A 20660-nucleotide genomic window follows, 5' to 3' on the forward strand; every position below is an offset into this window, starting at 1 on the left:
TACTTTGCGAATTAACACGGTCGGCCATTTCAAAAATTTGACTCCCATAAATGGCCGACCGTGTTAGTCGACGAGGTAAAAGGAAAACCACGCAATTTCGAGTGATACTTGTGTGGATCATGATATTCTACTTTTAAAATATCTTTCTAATCATATGCATTTTATAACAAACAGTTACAAACGTTTTTCAAAGACCAACTCGACCGATCCAAGGCAACGTGTTCCTTTAAATGACTTCAATTCAGAGGGAAATATTTCACAAGTATGAACGCAGTAATCAGTAATCTTTTAGTTCGAAATGAAACAATGATGTTTTTTATCATTACCAGTCCTGTATAAATACCTGTATAAAGGCATTGGATACGTTTGGTAGTTATACTCGATTTTTGTTAGCATAAAAACTAACTTGGTTATGAGCAACATAGAGCTGTTGACTGTATGAAACATTGTGAGAGACGGCTCCCTCTGAAGTAACATTAGAGTACTGCTCTTTGACAATTACAAAACGTGTTCAGTTCAAAAAGATGAATCACTCAACAGTACTTTTTGGCGCAAACGTCAGTATAGTCAACAGTTTTTACCGCCTAAACTCAGCATTTGGTTAAAAAAAGACACATAAACTACTCCACGTCGTAAGGCAAGTTCTGTGTAACAACATCAGTTGATCATCAACTGCTTGGCTTGGTTGGTCGCCGGGATCCTTGAGCCTGTTAAACAAGAAAATATCAAAGCGAATCTAGAAATAAAATGAAATATGTCATTCTTGGAAATTTTTCTGGCACTGCAAAGTTAATTTTTCTGACCCCTAATAGACCCCTTGCATATGACGTCACAAGCCCAATAAGTGCCCTCACTGAGGTCAATGGAGACCTGCCATCGACTGTCAATTGTTTGGCCTTGGCGATGGGAGCCAGTGCAAGGAGTCTATAAGCGGAAACAGCCCGTTGTATGCCAAGGTATACTAAGTATACACTTAAAAGTTCTCCTTCTTTTCGTCCATTTTCAGCGAGTTGACCAACCAATCAAAAGCATGCAACTGCAGGGGCTGTGTAGGTGTAACAACTGTGCACAGAACTAACTCACTGTGTGTTGTGTAGATGCATTCAGCACATGATATCATATTGCAGGTGGCTTACCTATCTATCTACTAAGACCCGGTGGATCATATTGAATGGTCAGACAGTAGGAGGGTTAACTGTGTAGTGTGTAGATGAATGCACTACATGATATTGTATTGCAGGCTGCCTTATTTTATCCATCAATCAAAACCAGAGTGGGTGATATTTAATGGTCAGAGAGTAGGAGGGTTGACTTGTGTGCTACATATATTGCATTCACCACATGATATACTATTGCAGACTGGCTTAGTTTATCTATCAAAACCACAGTGGGTGAGATTAAATGGTCACAGAGTAGGAGGGTTAAAATAAACATTCAGTACTCTCTGTACCTTTTTCTTCCGCTGTGGTTGTCCGTTTGGGATCTCCATTTCTTCGACGCCCCTCTGTATACCATTGACCCCTTCACTTGGTTCAGCTCTCGTCGGAATCAAAGGTTCCCGAATCTCAAACACTTCAATGATTTCCTAGAAAAATTTAACAAGAAAACATGATTGAAAACAAAAAAATATCAGGCTTGGAATTTTATCCTGGAGAGGGTCAGGCCATAATTTTAATTTTGCAAAGGGCACTTTCATTGGAAATTGTTAAAGTCTCTGGTAAATTTTTGAAGGGGCACCAAGGCCAAGACATGTGGGAAACTTAAGCCATGGCAGCCATGTAACTGGACTTTAAAGAAGCTACATACAACTACTTGGAAGCCAACAAAGTTCTTCAAAAGAGATTTCTTTGTTTGAAAGTTGTTTAAGTGTAGATAATTCCCACTTGACATAACACAGTGTAGAGTCAAAAAACTAGTAGGGCACCAGTTGCAACAATGTAATCTTTATGAAATATGTGGGCTGGTAACCTAGCTGTTTTTGCTAAGCAAGATTTGTCTGTGCTTAGCAGGTTTTGTGCTTACATACTTTATGAAATTGGACCCAGGACACTCTGGGAACAAGGCTGACTTATCACTAACCTTCCACTGTGTCATGTCCAGAGTCATCATGATCTGTTTCCGGTCGACTCGCTCCTTTGTTTGTCCTTCCTTGTAAGGCATTGTGGGAATGATAATCGGGAGCCGGTCGGGGTCTAACTTCAATTGGGCATGGCCGTCCTGTCAGCAAAAAAAATCATATGATGATATAAGTAAAATTGAGAAAAATGGGGTTTCATGGCCAAGCGGATAACAAGGGAACAAGATTCAAACTGTGGTGTTTGAGTGTGGGTTTGAGTCCCAGTCGTGACACTTGTGTCCTTAAGCTAAGCATTTTGTCTGCGTCCTTTCGGATTAGACGTAAAGCCATTGGTCCTGTGTGTTAATGCAAGTAAAATAACCCAGTGCAATTGTCAGATAAGAGAAGGGGTTTGCCCCAGTGTTCCTGGTTTGATTGGCTGCATATTGCACCACAGCACCTTGAAAAACATTTACATGGTGCTGTTATGAAACTGGGCTGGTAATTCAGAAACGTTCAAATACAATTATTCTGATTTTTCTGAGAGCAAGAAAAAAATTGGAAATCAGACATAAAATAAGTGGTAAATTTGTGAACATTTATAAACCTGTTCATGTTTGTTGTGTTGTCATTTGGCCTTGGAGAAAGACTTTGCTTGGGTCAAAATGTCAGGCCATTTACTACTTTTGCATTTACATAACTCTTACCTTGACTAAAAAGGAGAGATGGAATATATTCTCCACGGTCTGACTGAAGGAATGTGGGTTGATGACAAACTCAAAAAGTGAAACAGGATCCACTGCAGTCGAAAGTGTTTTCACAAAAAGAAATTAAGACAGAGTCAATTTAGCCCTTGGAAAAAAGTAGGAATATTTAATTGGGTACAAGGGCTACATGTACACATTGTGTAGGTTTTAAAGGCACTGGATACTATTGGTAATTGCTCAAACTAATTGGTAGCATAAAACAGGGGTGAGAGTCATTACTAATGAAAAAGTCTGAAACTTGGACACAAATTCAAAGGTATGTTGAAATGATACAATTTCTACCATTTGGGATGATAGATTCCAAGGAGCTTTTTGAAACAGTATCCAAAGCACTAGAGCGGTAGAACATTGAGCAGGATTTCTTCATTTGTGGAAAAAAATATTGCCTGATTTTCTTCACCAGGCCGACATAACCAGTCTGAATTCAGCCAAAAGTCTGAACAATCTTATCCCTGATAAAAACTTACTTGTTAGCGATCAATGGAGAGATGTTGATAGTATAAAACATTGTGAGAAACGGCTCCCTCTGAAGTAACATCATTTTCAAATAAGAAGTTATTTCTCACTAAAATATTTGAATTTGATTTTGAGACCCCAGAATTTTTTATTATGAGGTCTCAAATTCAAGCATATGAAAGCACACAACTTTGTGTGACAAGGGTGTTTTTTCTTCATTATAATCTCGCAACTTCGACGACCAATTGAATTCAAATTTTCACAGGTTTGTTATTTTGTGCACATGTTGAGATGCACCGAGTGAGAATACTTGTCTTTGACAATAGACCCTTCCCATGAAATATGTAAATTGCACATAGCGCCTGCGCACTAACATTTTGGTTGGCAAAATGAGGGAACACTGCGCTGTTTTGTACATGGCTAATGGGTGCGTGACGCAGACGTGATTGCGCGTCTGCTTAGTGCACAACTCTTTGGCGTTTGCCAACCAACAGGGTCTGTACGCATGCGTGAATGTGATTAGCATATTTCACGGGAAGGGTCCATTACCAAAGGTGTCCAGTGCCTTTAGGTCTCAATTTTTAAAGCTTTTCCAAGAGCTAAAAACTCGGAAATCAGATTCAAGTAGGAAGATAATTACGCCTGTCAAGGTATGAATGAAGTTGGAGAGGCATATAAATTGTATCGTTACCACTGGACAGGTCATCTTGGTTGAAACTCGTGACCTGGTGTAGAATTCCAAGCATTCTCTCCACTTCCTCGGTAGTGACCTCTTGGTGACTCTTTTCCATGGATACCAGCTAAAAAACGGGTTCAAAACAACAGGAACTTTGTGAGATACCAACCAAAATATTGGACATGGGAATTTGACCACAGAGCTTTTTTTTTAATAGTAACTATTAACTATTGTATTAGATATCACGAGCAGGGCATGCACTTGGAAGCTCAGCTGACTTGAGTGCAGATTTCTTTTTATATTAGACTTAGATTATTATTATCATTCTTCTTATAAGTAAGGAGACCATTCAATTGCATGGGTTGTGTTATGGTGGTACAACTGTGTACAGAACTAAATATAATCCCAGCCGTATCTCGTTGGGCCCCCGCACCACGGCCCCTTTCATTGTTTGTTCTCATTGTCCTCTTTGTGCGGTCTGCGCTCCCCATCAAGGCGACAGGAGAGAGAACATTTATTGTCATGGGGGAAGGGGACAGGGAATGTTTATTGTCACGTTGCGAATGGGTGGCCAAAGCATTTTGGCTGGGATTGTAGGTTATTTTTTGCACTGTGTACGTGTATACATATACTACAGGACAACATTGTTGCAGGCTGTTATAGTGCATCTACCATTCAAAATCACCGTGGATGATATTGAATGATCAGACAGTTGGAGGGTTGACTGTGTACTGTGTAGCATTCACCACAGCTGAGGGCTGGTGTAGTGTATCTATCATTCAAAAGCAGTATGATACTGAATGGTCAAACAGTAGGAGGGTTGACTGTGTAATTTGCATGCATTCACCACATGTTGTCATACTGCGTGTTGGCATAGTGCGTCTTTCATTCAAATGCATATTGAATGGTCAGACAATAGGAGAATTAACTGTGTATGCATATGTTATACCTGTACATGCATCTATCATTCGAATGCAAATAGTATTGAGAGGTCAGACAGTAGGAGGGTTAAATACCTGTTTGGGTACCACTGCTGGGCCACTGTCCTTTTCCTTCTGCCGATTTGCAGTCTGCTTTTTCTTCTTTGCTGGACATTCCCCCCTTTCGAAAGATCCCAAACTGAGAACAAGGCATAAAGAAAACCAATCATCAAATAATAGTATCAACAATGGTCATTTACAGCGCACCATATCTGTCAGAAGAGAAAGGTAAGCAAAATTGTTTAATAACACATTTTTGCGACAATGTTATGCTTAGCCAATTTTTGTGCTTAAAAGCCATTGGACACTTTCGGTACAGAAAAAAAAATAAAAGTTCACAGATTTACAAATAACTTACAGGTTTTACAGAAGGTAATGGTGAAAGACTTCTCTTGAAATATTATTCCATGAAATGCTTTACTTTTTGAGAAAACATTAACAAAATATCAATTCTCGATATCGATAATACAGATTTATTTTAAACACATGTCATGACACGGCGAAACGTGCGGAAACAAGGGTGGGTTTTCCTATTATTTTCTCCCGATTCTGATGACCGATTGAGCCTAAATTTTCACAGGTTTGTTATTTTATATATAAGTTGTGATACACAAAGTGTGGGCCTTGAACAAAACTGTTTACTGAAAGTGTCCAATGGCTTTAAGCAGCCCTATAAGATTGAGCCCAGGGCACCAACATAAAACGCAAACGTTATTGTAAAATCTGCATTATAGAACTAGTTAATATCTTGAGAATAATTGACTTCTCAAGACTCAGAGAATACCTATGAAGGACTTCTTCAAGAATTCATGAACATCAAGGCGGGTAAAAACATGTTGGAAAATTTAATACAATAAGAATTAAGTTGGGTGTGGTCAACTTACATAAAGTGGAATGCTGGAGCCCGTCTGAAACATGACTTGGCCGTCTGTCCTAATTTACTCCACCCCTCCTTTGGAAATGGTGCATTCCTGTCTCCCTGATCATTACGTATCCTCCTGTCATTCATAAACGTGATCTGAAGAGGGAAACAATGGATTGCTCATCAACAAAAATAAAAAAAATTACAGAAAAATTTGAAAACAAGGAGCCCTTTTTTCCACTTTCCATCATCCTTTTCGAGATAGGGTGGTCACATTTATACATTGGATTGCATTTATACTTGTATAGACACAAACCAAACAGTGCACTCAGGGTAGCATTTTGGCAGTCGTAACCAATAACTGTTTCTGTCAATTGCCAGTGATTAATCAATGGCAAATTCAACCGAAACAGTTATTGATTACGATCGCCAAATCGCACCAGAGATAGTGTTCACCACAGCCTCGCTACCATGGGCAGCGTGCCAAATCAATACCTCTCACCCAGGGGTCGAAATTAACTACATTTTCAAGGTAGCCCACAGGGCTAGTAACCCTGAATTTTTACTAGCCCTGAATAAATTTCAGTAGCCCTGGCTGGATTTTTGTTTCCTTCTTTATTGCATTGATTTAATTGCTTTCATATACTAGGCGCCGAGCTAACATTAAGTTGACAAAAACCAAACAATGACCATACCCTTTCATTGTAGAAAAGATTAAAATAAAATAATTTTAAAAAACAGTCTATACTCACAAAATTTTTGTTTTTTTGAAGAAGGTTCAACTCCTTCCAAAAAATGCCACATAATGCTGACAGCAGACCTGCCAACCTTGTCTTTTATTGTTTGAGTACCACATAGCGCAGCCGCATAAATCAGAAGCCCAGTGCACAGCGGCATAACCCAGAAGCCCAACTACTTGTACTGTTGTCGGCACAATGCTAACAGTCAGTCCGAAAACCGGGAAAAAGAAGAACAAATCGGAGGGGAAAACAAATATAAAAAAATTGGACTTTGAAAAAAAAAAAAAAATATATATATATATAAAAATATTTTCCGGCAAAAATATTCTTCAGACAAAATGTATAGTGGGCGGGGAAAAAAAAATCCCTGTAAGGCACGGCAAAAATGTCGCTGGCGCACGCCCCCGAAATTCCTCAGACTTTATCTCCAATGTTGGGCCAATATAGTCTGGTTCCCAGACCCAAAAATCTCCGACTAGGCTCTGTCGAATTTAGGGTCCGGTATCACCCAAAATCACGTGACCAAAAAGGAGGAATTCCTCCTTTTTCGAAGTTATCCGAAAAATATTTAATTATTGGATTGCAGATAGAGCAAGGGTGTGAAGCTTTTTAATGAGAGACGTCAAGGAATCTTTGGTCAGGGAACCAGACTAGGGCCAACACTGTTCAGAGCAAAAAATTCCTCAAGAAAAATACGGCGATGCCGAACACGTGCGTTGTGTGTACATACATCCATGCATACGGCTATATTTTATGTACTATACCAGATTGACCAAAACTGGATTGCGCCATTCCCACTCCCTCTGTTACGCATTGGTTTATTCGTTTTCCAGCGGGAGTTAGAATTTAAAATATAATTCTAAGCACAACCTCTTTTTTATCGAAGCGCATAATGATCACTCAGATGCAGGGTGTCTTTGTTTGGTTGTTTTTGCACTTGGGGTCGAACGAATGACAGTTGAAGAAATTGAGAACAAAATTGTCCGTTCGTGTCGCGGACGTTACGTTAGTAGTACAATCAACCGGTTAACCAGGCGATGCGTTGTTTTTGTGTGTGCGTGAGTGTACTGTACGTAATGTAAGTATAGTTATTTACTGCAGGCAACATGATGAGACTCAGGACTTACCCTTCTTGTTATGACAGCGCTAGCGGGAGGGTGATCTGATATCAAAATATTTAATATCGCCCGATAACGGAATAAAAACAAGAGAAAATCCTACAACTTATTGTTAACACAGAAATATTTATGTTTGTTAAGATGTGAAGTTGCTTTATTTTTCCACTAGCCCGCCGGGCTACTAAAACTGGGGGAAACGGTAGCCCGGCTGTCAAACTGGTAGTCCCGGGCTAGCGGGCTACCGGCAATTTCGACCCCTGTCCTGCTCTCACCACTAACCCCTGGAAGGGAAACACTGAAAATCAAAGCTGATAAGCTAACACCAAAAGTTTTTTGTATTTGAGCCAGTTTGTTAGGAAACAATCCATCGCAGCCAAAGTCTGAATTGTGAAATCTTTAACAATAAAACAAATTATTAACAACCAGCAAATATAAAATCAAATACCAGAATGCAAATCAATGAACATGAAGTACCGAAAGCATGCTTAGAATCTTGTTTTTATAAGGCCAACCTAAACTGCATACAGTTTGAAAAAGAGGAAACAAGAGTGAGAGGGGGCCAACTGCTCTATGACTTGATGCTTCTTTCCGACAGGAATCTGCGTAGTCTCTAACAGAGAATGGATCAACAATAGGACCAACTAAAATACCCAACATAGATATTTTAGTGTCGCCAGGGGTAACAGTCGAGCAAGGGAAAGAAACAAAATGGTGCAGTGCGATAATAAGCAACAGGGAACGAGGTTGTGTTCACCATATCTCAAAAAGGTAAATGGGTCCAAGCTCACCAATTTTTCAGCAAACTCCGTTGGCTCAAATGTGTTGAAATCTGTGTGAAGTTTCTGCGCTCGTTCTTTGCCCAGTGAGGACACAAGTAGCATAAGACCAGAGTCTAAAGCTGCCTCCCGCGAACATTTGATCTTTGCAACTGAAAAATAAAAGTTTAAAAAATACTTTTCAAAAAATAAAATAAATCACCATTCTACCAAAACATTTTCAGGTGGAGGGATATTACATTAAAGGCATAAAACCTTTCTTGGTGACAAGTAATAGGGAGAGGTTGGTGGTATAAAACATTGTGAGAAACAGCTCCCTCTGAAGTGCCATAGTTTTGGAGAAAGAAGTAATTTTCCACAAATTTGATTTCAAGACCTCAAGTTTAGAACTTGAGGTCTCGAAATCAACCATCTAAACGCACACAACTTCGTGTGACAAGGGTGTTTTTTTCTTTCATTATTATCTCGCAAATTCGATGACCGATTGAGCTCAAATTTTCACAGGTTTGTTATTTAGTGCATATTTTGAGATACACCAACTGTGAAGGCTAGTCTTTGATAATTACCAATAGTGTCCACTGCCTTTAAGGGTACTATACTGGATGGTAAAAACATCATTGTTTAAAGGCACTGGACACTGTTACTCAAAATAGTTATTAGCATAAAAACTTACTTGGTAGCAAGCAATGGAAAGCTGTTGATAGTATTTTCGAGAGAGAAACTAAAATATTTGAATTTGATTTTGAGACCTCAGAATGAGATTTTGAGGTCTCGAAATCAAGCATCTGAAAGCACACAACTGCGTGTGACAAGGGTGTTTTTTCTTCCATTATTATCTTGCATATTCGACAATCAATTGAGTTCAAACTTTCACAGGGTTATTTTATGCATGTTGAGATACATCAAGTGAGAAGACTGATGAACAGTTACCAATAGTGTCCAGTACCTTTAACAAGATTCACTGATAAGGCAATTAAGGTGTCGACTGAAAAAACTTTTGAAAAAACCTGAAGCTTTTGAAATCTTTGAAATTATGAGACCAATCTATATAGCACCTATATTCATGGTGCTGTAACTAGCGCACTCAGCAACCACTGCCAGAAACACTGAAGCAAACACCTTCTCTTAGCGGTAAGTGCTCTGCAGCCGATTTCACGAAACGATTTCTCGAGTTAGGACGAGTAACCCCTCCTAACTTAGGATGGGTTCTATGCGTCCTACGTATTAGGATACAGAACTTTACTAGCCCTAAGTCCTAAGATTAATCCTAAGTTAGGAAGAGTTTGGTGAAATCGACGGCTGGGCTCTTTTTCGTGCATTCCACAAAGTTTTACACCCAATCCGAGGGAAAAAGCAATTTTTTTTTTTTAAATGTCTTGCTTTAAAAGGACACAAGGCAGGGACTCGAACCCACAATCTGCCCATCAGAAATACCAGAGCTTGAGTCCAGTGGGCTAAACTGCTAGACCACAACACATCACGTTTATCTTGTTCTCCACATATTTTGTGCGAAGCGGCAACATCTTTTGCTAAACGGAATTTGGCTTCGGTGATGCGGTTACCTTGAGTGAACAGGTTGTCTGCTCTTAGTAGAGTCTCACTTAATCCATTTGAGTCTGGACTGATTAGCTCTTCTCGGTTCTCTGGAGAGAAAAAGATTAAGAGTAAATCATGAGTATTGTAAAGTACCAACAACAATAATTAGGGATGGTTAACAAAAAAAGGAGCAAAAGAAAGGGTTCAATACTAGTTTTAGCAGTTGCCAGTTAAAGCCAGTGGACACTTTCTGAACAGAACAAAAATTAAAGGAACATGTTGCCTTGGGCCGGACGAGTTGGTCTATAAAAAGCGTTTGTAAGCATTTTTTATAAAATGCGTGGTTGGAAAGATGTTTTATATTTAAGTAGCACACAATCACCCACACAAGTTTGCCTCGAAATTGCGTGGTTTTCCTTTTACTGTGCGAACTAACACGGTCAGCCATTTATGGGAGTCAAAAATTTGACTCCCATAAATGGCCGACCTGGGAGTCAAAAATTTGACTCCCATAAATGGCCGACCGTGTTAGTCGAAGAGGTAAAAGGAAAACCGTGCAACTTCGAGGCATGTTTGTGCGGATCATTGTATTCTACTTTTTACAACATCTTATAAAAAGCTGTTACAAACGCTTTTCAAAGACCAACTCGACCGATCCAACGCAACGTGTTCCTTTAAAAGTTCACAGATTTACAAATAACTTACATGTCATGATGACAAAGTTGATGATGACAAAGTCATCAGATCATCAGACGAAGATGTCATTTTAATTTTAAAAGGAATATTGAATAATAATTTAAATAAAATTCAAAAATTCATGAAGTGATGGTGTCATTGTCAAACATATTTAATGATTCTATGAAAAAAACATAAAGAAAAGTAAACAAAAAATAACACTTGAGGAGGTTTGGGGGCGTGGCGTGGCATGATGCCATGGGGGGGGGGGTCCAAGGGCAAGGCAAGGAGGAGGATGCTGTTGCGTGTTGGCGATGACGGTGGTCACCTGCCCCTCCCTGTAAAGATAATCACAATTAAAAGAAAAGCACCACCAACATTATAACCCACACAGTTCAACCCAATGTGAGTGGCAAAACATTCACACAATTTGATCATGTTGATTGGTGGTCGGGACTCACTTTGTGTTTCTGCAATCAAACTGCGATAATCTTGACGCAACTGTCGTCTTTTCTCGTGTTCCTCTGCAACCTGCCTTGGATCGGCCGCCACTGGATTGCTGGATGATGAGCTCGCCATCTTCCCACAGATATTCTACGCTCAAACTGACAATTTTTTTGTTCACAAATAAGTCTTAATTTTCAGAACTTTTGTTGGGCACCACCATCACCACATTACTCAACTAAAAAAACTCCCTTTTTGTGTAGCGCGCGTAGATAGATAAAAACACAGGCCGATTTTAAAACACCGCACTGGTTATGAGCCCAGTATAGATCGCGCAGTGAAGAGGTCGCGCAGTAAAGAGATCGCGCAAAAATAAGCGCAATCTCCTAATTGCTCCCGAGCAAACTGCTCTTTCTAGTAATTTCCACAAAATCTCCAACTCTCCAACACCAAAAACACTCGGGTCACAGACAGCCAGGGTTTGCTCCATTAGCTTGTCACTTCACTATCTTGTTCACACTTTATTTTTAATTTTTAATCAATCATAATTCCTGGAGGCTACTTCAAATTAATATAGCTTTGTTGGGAAGCAAAATGGCACAAGAACCATTGTTGACTGCTCACACAGGTTCCCCCGGGCCCGGCGCTCCGTCCGCCGCACCGCACGGTGCGGACTACGGGGAGCGCTGATGGGGAGGGACCCGTGGACATGATTGGGCGATGATGAAAAGATGGGCTGGCTGTGTATTCGGAAGCTCATTGGACCAGTTTGGATCCACTTCTTTCTGTTTCGAATAGACCATAATAAAATAAAAAGCTCTAGAATTGTGCTAATTCCCGATGGAAAAAAAAAAAAAAAAAAACTACTGCAAAATATGACTCGATTGCCTGAAGTTGTTTTACTCTGTTTGGAAATTTTGAAAGAAGAGGCTGGTCACTCAAATTAATTGCTTACATTTCATATCGTGTGCGTACGTATGCGGATGCGCAGATATTGCTCCGGATTACAATTTGGTTTCCTGCACTATATACGAGATATGGTGCATTTCAATTGGGGGAGTTTTTTCTTCCAAATCGGTGCAAAAAAGGAATTCTTAGAAAATAATCAGGACAATTTTTTGGCGTCCCATAATGTAAACAAGACTAGTGTTACGTTGTTATATTTTGCTGTTTTATAATAATATTGGCGCTTGCGTTTTTTGGATGTTGAAATATATATAAAACTTCTCTAGCTCCCATCCCCACCAGTAGAAGGGGCCACTTTGTGGCTAGCTAACTTTGAAGTCTGCAAAATCAGTCTTTTTGTTGGATCAACTTACCAGCCTTATATAAAGCACCTTTAAGGAACTAAAATCTCAAACATTTAATTCAAACACCCTTTTTCTCCCGCACATTAATCTAGTCTGTTGACAGCTTTTTTACTGATGTGTTGAATTGCCATCCTCTCAAAAATAGATTTTATGTTAAGGGTTCCCATTTTGAATCGATTCAGAAGAAAAAAGAAAGAAAAAAAAGCACTAGGACAATTATTTCGCACTTATTCCTGGAGCAAAAAATAATTGCGCATGGGGGATGGCCCTACCGTAGTGCAGCAAAAGAGCATGCAATTGTGGATGATTAAATTAAAACCTTAGAAACCATAAGACTAAGTTTGAAAGAAGGTTCATGATGAGTAGGTCTACTATGCCTTTTTTGAAAGAAAAACAAAACCAAAAACAAACAGCAACACAAAACTTTGGTATTTTCTCATCCAGACGCCCCTTATCTCTCTCCATCCTTCAAGTTTTCATTCCAGTGTTGTTTTGAGTTGCGAGAATCTTGTAATTGCGCGCGCATTTTTGGTCAGCAGTTTTTGGCCTAAAACATTCCGTAGAAAGCGCAGCGCCATCTTAAGATTGAGCGACATGTCACATTGTGGACTCAATCACATTCTCGCCGAGTTAAATTTTAAAATAGCGTCAAATTGTCCTGAACGACCGGCATACGCGGTCATTGAGTGTTCGTGAATAGAATGCGACAAGAGCATGTAATGTGACAGACACATGACCGAGAGCAAACGGGTACCACTAGAAGTATGCAATTCCCCTGTTGACTATAAAAACAAAAACAGAAGGTGAACTTCCACAAAATAAAAAGCAAATTTGCATTACTTTTGACTTTTACCGTCTCACGCGTCATGATCCCTTCTTCAGTACCTGCACCTCCATGGTACCTGCAAGGCGCAATCCATGTCGTAATTAGTTCAAAGAAAACAAAACTTCCACCCGAATTTCTGTATGCAACAGACAACTCAGTTTCCAAAAGACAGAAAACACTTATGAGAAAAAATAATGAAAATCTGGCATCAAACCATAGGAGGTAATCAAACCATGGAGGTGATGGTCAGAAGATACCCGGCGGCCAGGATTTATAGTCTTTTTAATTCCCAGTATTTGTTCATTATTCACAAAATTTGAAATTGTAACAAGTGTTATTATGCAATTAAATTAAAACAAAAAGGGTGTCACTGTTGCACCCCTCCCATCATCGGGGCCGGGGGGCGGGGGGGCGGGGGGGGGGCTCAAATCGTGACGAAGTTTTTTCAGATCCCAAAGTATGCGCCCATTGGGTTATTTACTTTGCATGCATCGGAGCATACCAAAATAAATAAAAAAGAATAGTTCATATAAAAGGCTGACATTTTCATCAAGAAGAAATAATTGTATATTAAAAATCAGAGAATTCTTAATTTTTAACATACATGTTTCTGTTCAGTCAAGCATAAGTTAATTTGACCAATCACAGAACGGTTTATATGAGCAAAGCCGCCGGTACCCAATAATTTGCATAAGATTGCACGCATGCGCAGTTAGAAGGATAGGAGAATCGGCCGCAAACGGTCATGGATTTGAAAACGTCTGCCCGATATTTTGGTGGCCCAGCGTACACCCTTCGACTTCTTTTTCAGATTTCCTACGAAAATAAGGTGAGGATATCTCATTTAATCATGTTCATTCAAAAGAAAGTGTATCTGTGTGTCTATTGTGTAATTGTTCGTGTTGAATGACGCCGTTCCAAGCTTCCTGCATAAGTTAATTACAAAAAGCACCCGACTGACCGTTATATTTTGCGTGTAATGTCAATGAGACACGAATGTGCTGTACTTGCAGACTTTATTTACACGTACAGTCAGTGCGAGTGTAGTGTGTATTTCTAATGCAATACCAATATGTACAAACGTGTGCAACTGTTTTGGGCGTTTACAACCTGATTTGTTTGTTGGTTAGAGTTTATTATTTCGTCTGGTAAACTCTTATGAAATTTAAGGTTCAATTTATTTAATTAAAACATGCAGTGATTTGTAACTTGTCGTTCGTCTTATTTGTTTTTATAATTTTTGAAATCATATCAATCATGTCCCCCCATAATGGATGCAAACATGTGATTGTGAAGTAAAAGTTTTCAACTTTTTAAAAACAATGTAGTGTTTTACATCTCCAGCATAAGCAACACACCTTTCAAATATCAACAAAACAAAAATGATTGGTTTTGTCATGGAGGAATTCCTCCATGGTTTTGTATAGTTGCGATAACGTAACCCTCCTGCTACGCCGTCGGCAGGAGGGTTACACTATCGCAACTAGGTTTTGTATACAAGTACAGTACAGTTGGGTGCCAGCATGGCCAGGAGAAGTGAATTTCAGAGTTCAACTTCAATTCAATTCAACTAAAATCTAAATACTGAAAAGAAAGGAAATTTACTAATTTTTAGAAGTAAACAAAAAGTTACGACGGGATGAGGATCAGAAACTAGTCCCAAAGAAGGCAAATAAGCAATATTTTAATGTCACCATGGGGGCATGGTCATGTGGCAAAATACATGAACACTTCCAGGGGTCGAAATTAAGTGTATTTCCATGGTAGTCAGCAGGGCTAGTGACCAATAATTTTTAGTAGCCCTGATTAGATTTTGGTAGCCCGAAAGACACATTATGTCTCGCGTCACGGCTCAAACTTTACAATACACCAATAACATAGTTCTTTATTGTTTGCGATGATGATTTTTGCATTATTTTTCCACTAGCCCGTCGGGCTATCAAACTGGAAAAATGAGTAGCTCGGCTGTAAATCTGGTAGTCCCGGGCTAGCGGGCTAGTGGCAATTTCGACCCCTGACTTCTGACTCCCTCACTCCTAAGAATCGAAGAGAATCCATCATGTTCATGGCATTGTTTATCCATTTGTTGTTGGGCTATTTTAACTTAGAAAACTGATGATGAAAACTTGGCTTTGGGCCTCACAATCATGACAACAATACATGACTGACTGACTTGGCGTTTATATCCTGACTGAAGGACTAATGCCAAGTATCGAAGTAGAAGTAGCAGTAACTACAGAATTTAGCAGCCCATTCCCTTATCACCGTCAGGATTTCAGGCAATCCTACACTGTATGTGTAGAGTTGGGATGTCCCAAATACCCATCAAGTAAGTTCAGCCCCACCTTGTTGGGATAATTCTGGAGTTGGGACAGTGTACAACTACAACGTCACTCGACGTCGTTGCATTGTCAATTATAATATGATCCACTGCGATCACAAGGCTGGACAGACTAGTGTAAGTGTAATTGAAGCATTGTCTTTTTTCTGATCAGGTATTGTTGTCCTTGTAGTGTACCCTTCCAAAGCCACGTCAGCCAAGTTTTAAAAAAATCAAACCAGAATTATATTGCTTTCATAGAGTTATTTATTATTATAACAATACAAAGTTTGAATCTTTAAAAATTAAAGAAATCAGATACAGTTTATAAAATGTTTTTTAGTGTAATAAAAGGAACTATCAGAAATCAAAAACAAATCTTAAAATAGTTTTCCAAAGGTTTTGGGAAGAAGGAATCATTGTAGTGAAGTTATTTATCAGTAGATAAAAAGACAAAGCTTTTAAGTAATCTTCAAAATTAAAGAAAAGAAACAGTTTCAAAAAGAATCATTAGAATGTAAAAGGGACAATCAGAAATTGGGACAATTTATAATTTGTGGTCAAAAGTTTCGTTTGACATTTCTTGACTTTCATGTTTTATTAGTGCAAATTTTTGCCATATTTGTGCCATATTTGTGCCATTAATTTCTCTTCAGCTGCGTAGAATTCCCTCGTAGATTTGCTACCATGCTCTAACTCGCTCTAATGACGGATGTTAATTCACGAGAGGGCCCTGTTTCAGCCAATAATATATATATCAGGACAACTAAACAGCCTGATTCACAGACTTGGAAAGTTGGAACCAAGTCTAAATACCACGCTGTTGTCAAATGGTAGTCAGGATGCCCTGCGACACAGAGAAAAATGCACGCGTAATGCCGTTACGAAATAGCCGAGATCTGGGTACCGGTCTTTGCACACTATATTATAAACAATAAAGGTAGTTGATACAGCGCATCGAACGGTGGTTTGTGTTCGTCGTGAAGTGTTTTTCAAATTTTTTTTTCTGGCGCGATATTTTTTGTCCGGGCGCACGACGATTTTGTCCGGGCGTGGCATTTTTTGTCTGGGCGCATTTGGTATTTTGAGAATTGTGTCCGGGCGCTTAGCCCGGACAAAACCGTATGTGGAGAACCCTGCATTGTGCATAGCACATCCTTACATGCCTCTGAACAAACGGCACACAATGATTTCATGTCCTAAAACTGTCAACAATTATTGTGATTCATCAATCATTGTGCACGGTTTGTTTACCCTCTGTATGTTTACATGTTTCATCAACCCCATTATCACAATCCTACAGACCGTGAAATGATGTCCTTACATGATGTTAATTTATTTGAATAACAATGCCATGGTTGGATTGTCAGATTTAACGCCCTAGGACATTTATGGTCAAAGATACATTCCAAGCCCCAGTGTAGCTTCAATCAGGTGTAAAATACACAGAGACCAAAACAAGAAACTACATGTAGTGTAGAGGGAGCTAACACACATGACCAGGGGCCAATTTCATAGAGCTGCTTAAGCAAAAAATTTGCTTAAGCACGAAAATAGCTCGCTTATTTTACACATGTTACTGGCCAAAATTTCATGCCATATACATTGCTTATGACTAGTAGATGTTGTTTACTTAGCATAACAATTGAGTGGAGTCTTGGCAGGTAATCTGATTTTACTAAGCAATGAATTTTTTGCTTAAGCAACATTTTTTGCTTAAGCAGCTCTATGAAATTGGGCCCAGATCATAGAGCAATGACCACTGACCAGATAAACCAGCTTAAAAAACATTAGTTTACAATGCGTATCGCAAATCATTGTAAGGACGAAGTGTAGAGAAAATTTGTTTCAAGATGCAGATAGTATATCCAAACTGTGTATTCTTAAGAACACATACATGTACTGTCATTTTTATAAAGATAGCTCAGATTGAGGGGTGTTTTTTTATTAATTTTTTTAAATATTAATGGCATTTCTAATTAAAAATTAAAAATTCCCAAAATATTCAGTCCTTAATTTTCAATAGACTGTTGGCTACACTACAGCTTGCCTTATTTGGTTGCGAGGTTGCCAGTCTTCGTATGCTAAGATTGCTGAACTGTGGCTAGTATTCCACTGGGCTTTTTAACCCACATCGGACCATTATACCATCCTAATGGTGAACAACATCTGGCATTTTATTTATTTTACTTTTGTTGCCTATATCATTGTAAATTTTATGCACAGAGGACTACGTTGTGCAGTGTAGTACTACGGCATCAAAAATGCAGACCTTAGAATTTTTTTCCTGGTTGAGCTGATGTAGGGGGTACAAACATGTAGGCCTACTTGTACATGTACATGTACATGCCTAATGTACATGAAGCACCATGCTTGTTATACAGCTGTTGAAAATATACATTGTTGTATCAGGTTTTTATTGATATTGTAGTACTGTACTATTGGAATGAATAGTGTGTGTCTCTACAGAGTATTACTTACATGTACGTATTAGATGCAGGACTGATTACAACAAAATACAGGCATGAATTGCTACAATTGGTCCTTGACCCAAATGTTTTCACAAACACCAACAGGTTTATTTTGTATCCTTCAAAGTGTGAATTCTCCAGTCTTGCATCCAGACTTCATATCAGGGACCATGATGTAGTATAAGGTGATGGTCAGTGGCACTGTAAATGTTCCAAACAGTACTACCCACATGAATTAGTTTCAGAATACATTATCATGGCAACAAATGCACTCAATCCTAAAATAATTTTAAGGTGTTGCTGTACGTATACACTTGTACATGTACAGTACAGGTGTATACATACATGTACCTTCACACGTTTCCTACATGATTCCGTGTGTTGTCAGCTCAGACAAGGGCCCCATCATTTTCAATATGTCTGTATTAATTAGTCATGGAGTGCAAACTACAGTAAATCCCACCTTGGAGGAAGGAGATCCCACCCAGTTCAGTTCCTTGCCCACTGCCTGCCTTTGAGCTACAAGTGGAAATCTATCTTAAAGGGCGATACTAGAGGAGGCCTAGAATGGCATTTTTTAGAGGGCAAGGCCATTTTTACTTTGCAAAGAGCATGCATGCAGGCTCATTGGAAAATCTAAAGTCTACCAATGGGAAATTTTTAAAGGGGCACAAAGGCCAAGATCAGGGCAAATAGAGACAGTGGCCTTCATGTAATTCCAGCCCTGGTATATTGTGGGTTCAATGTTAAAATACTTAATATATTTGGGAAAGGTACAACACATCAGACATCCATGAACTCCAGTAATAGGCCTTATTATTGCTTTTTAAAACATGTACTAAATTGAGTCACTTTGTAAACCCACACAAATCTTACGTATTTAAAAACATTTGTTCTGGGATTTCATTTAAGCAATGGAGCTAAAATTACATTGGTTTTTAATAGGTTTCTTTTGAAATAAATCTAACATGCATCATTTTTCCATAATTCTGACCATGTATTTATTGATCGCTCCTTTGAATAATACCTATAATATTTTTCTGAGAAAATATGTTTTGCTCATGAATGCTGATGACAGTAGAAGCTAAGACAAATCAACATACATGCAATGATGTAATTCAGATGCTGTAAGGTGATTATTCCAGTTGGCATGGTTCTTCTATTTTCTCTGGATGACTCATACATGTAGGATACACGTTTTTCTCTTCATCCATGTCATCACTAGACGCTAGCTAACATTCCCCATGCCCACTGGGCAAACCTCTGTCCGTGACTTAGAAACTTTCTGCGAATGCCTCGGGTAAGGTCTGTTCATGTGTGTGTGGATAAGTGTGGCTTCTTCGATGTCACACGGGCAGCATTAGATTTTGTGTTCAGAAATCAAGTACATCGAGGTGTAGTCACATTATGATTATCTTTATTATTTAGACATTGTTAATTGATAAATCCGTACAATGTTTGAAACACTAAATTGACTATACATTACTGAAGTGCTGCATTGTATTTGTACATGTACATAATTTTTATATGTACAGTAACTAGCCCGTAGCCAGCTCTGGACCAATTCTGTAGCTTGTCTTTTCTCCAGTTTGTCAGCTTTCTCCTCTCGCCAGTTCATAGTTTTTCACAAGGTTTTTTTTGTAAGGATGTTTTGCAACTTTTAGCCAGTCGGATCACTTGGAGAGAAATTCCTTTGGTGTTTTAACTTGCATTTGGCCAGCTCAGGCAAGAACATTTACAATGTATATTTTGTAAAGTGAACTTCAAAAAGAATATTTAAATTCTTAAAGAAAGTCCATTGACCCCTCGCACAATGCAGAACACACCTCTGCACAACTGTACTGACAGTTCCTTTGTGTACATTTTGACTCCAAAATGGCGATTGGGAAAGATGCAAATGTGCGTTGTGCAAGGGGTCAATGTAGACAATTTAGAAGGGGCACCAAGGCAAAGACCAGGGGCCGATTTCACAAAGCAATAAAATTCATCGAAAGACAAATTTTCAGTTTCACCATAGTGATTTGTATTTTGACATTACGTTTTACTAAGCACTACAATTGATTTGCAGTTACGATCAATCTTAGATCTTTGTGAAATCGGCCCCAGGGCAACAGAGGCCGAAGGCCTCTGTGTTATGCCAGGTATGTCAGCTGCAGCAGACCACTGTTATTAGGGAAAACGCTCTCTCCATTTGGCCGGAACGTGTCATCCTACTTTTATTTTTACAGAAGATTTTTTGTATTTATGTAACACATTATCTCATATATTTTATCCTTTCCCCTCAACAGGTTAATGATGAATGTGAACCCCTTCTCACCAGTCTGTAACAGCTCCAGCGCTGCCCATCAATCCACCCCCGATAGAGAGGGCTTTCTGAAGCCTTCCCTGCCCCAGCCATTGCAACCTCAGGCACCCAACAGGCCTGCGCTAGCCCCGCTCTCTATCCTCAAGCCATTGAACAGAGACAACATTCTCATATCACCGCCTCCGACCAAGTCTCTCAAGGTATGCTCAGAAATTCCAGTAGTTTTTCTTAAAGTGTATTGACCTTGTGCACAATGTGGAACGCACCTCTACACAATGTGCATACTATCATTTTCCCAATTTCATAGTGCTGCCTAAGCGGCAAATAATGCTTTTAAAACAA

At 39.1% G+C, this 20660-nt stretch overlaps 2 protein-coding genes across 6 annotated transcripts in view; one reads left to right on the forward strand and one right to left on the reverse strand.

Annotated features, from left to right (window-relative positions):
• Positions 1–185: 185 nt before the first annotated feature.
• On the reverse strand, positions 186–11394 carry LOC139940608 (non-structural maintenance of chromosomes element 4 homolog A-like). The gene is made up of 10 exons (XM_071936946.1): positions 11104–11394; positions 9994–10074; positions 8444–8583; positions 5820–5953; positions 4972–5074; positions 3971–4079; positions 2764–2855; positions 2080–2217; positions 1451–1585; positions 186–707 (listed from the first exon to the last, which is right to left on the reverse strand). The coding sequence occupies exons 1-10, from the start codon at positions 11219–11221 to the stop codon at positions 669–671; spliced, it is 1089 nt and encodes a 362-aa protein (XP_071793047.1). The 5' UTR covers positions 11222–11394; the 3' UTR covers positions 186–668.
• A 2551-nt stretch (positions 11395–13945) lies between these two features.
• Positions 13946–20660, forward strand: part of LOC139940469 (uncharacterized) — a 39344-nt gene continuing 32629 nt past the window's right edge. For all 5 annotated transcript variants that reach the window (XM_071936737.1, XM_071936739.1, XM_071936738.1 and 2 more), the window contains exons 1-2: positions 13946–14051; positions 20302–20518. In XM_071936737.1, coding sequence (XP_071792838.1) covers positions 20306–20518 — 213 coding nt within the window. In that variant the 5' untranslated portion in view covers positions 13946–14051; positions 20302–20305. The remainder of the gene's footprint in view (positions 14052–20301; positions 20519–20660) is intronic.

The sequence above is a fragment of the Asterias amurensis genome, chromosome 8 (assembly GCF_032118995.1).
Source record: "Asterias amurensis chromosome 8, ASM3211899v1".
In the NCBI taxonomy this organism is placed as follows: domain Eukaryota; kingdom Metazoa; phylum Echinodermata; class Asteroidea; order Forcipulatida; family Asteriidae; genus Asterias; species Asterias amurensis.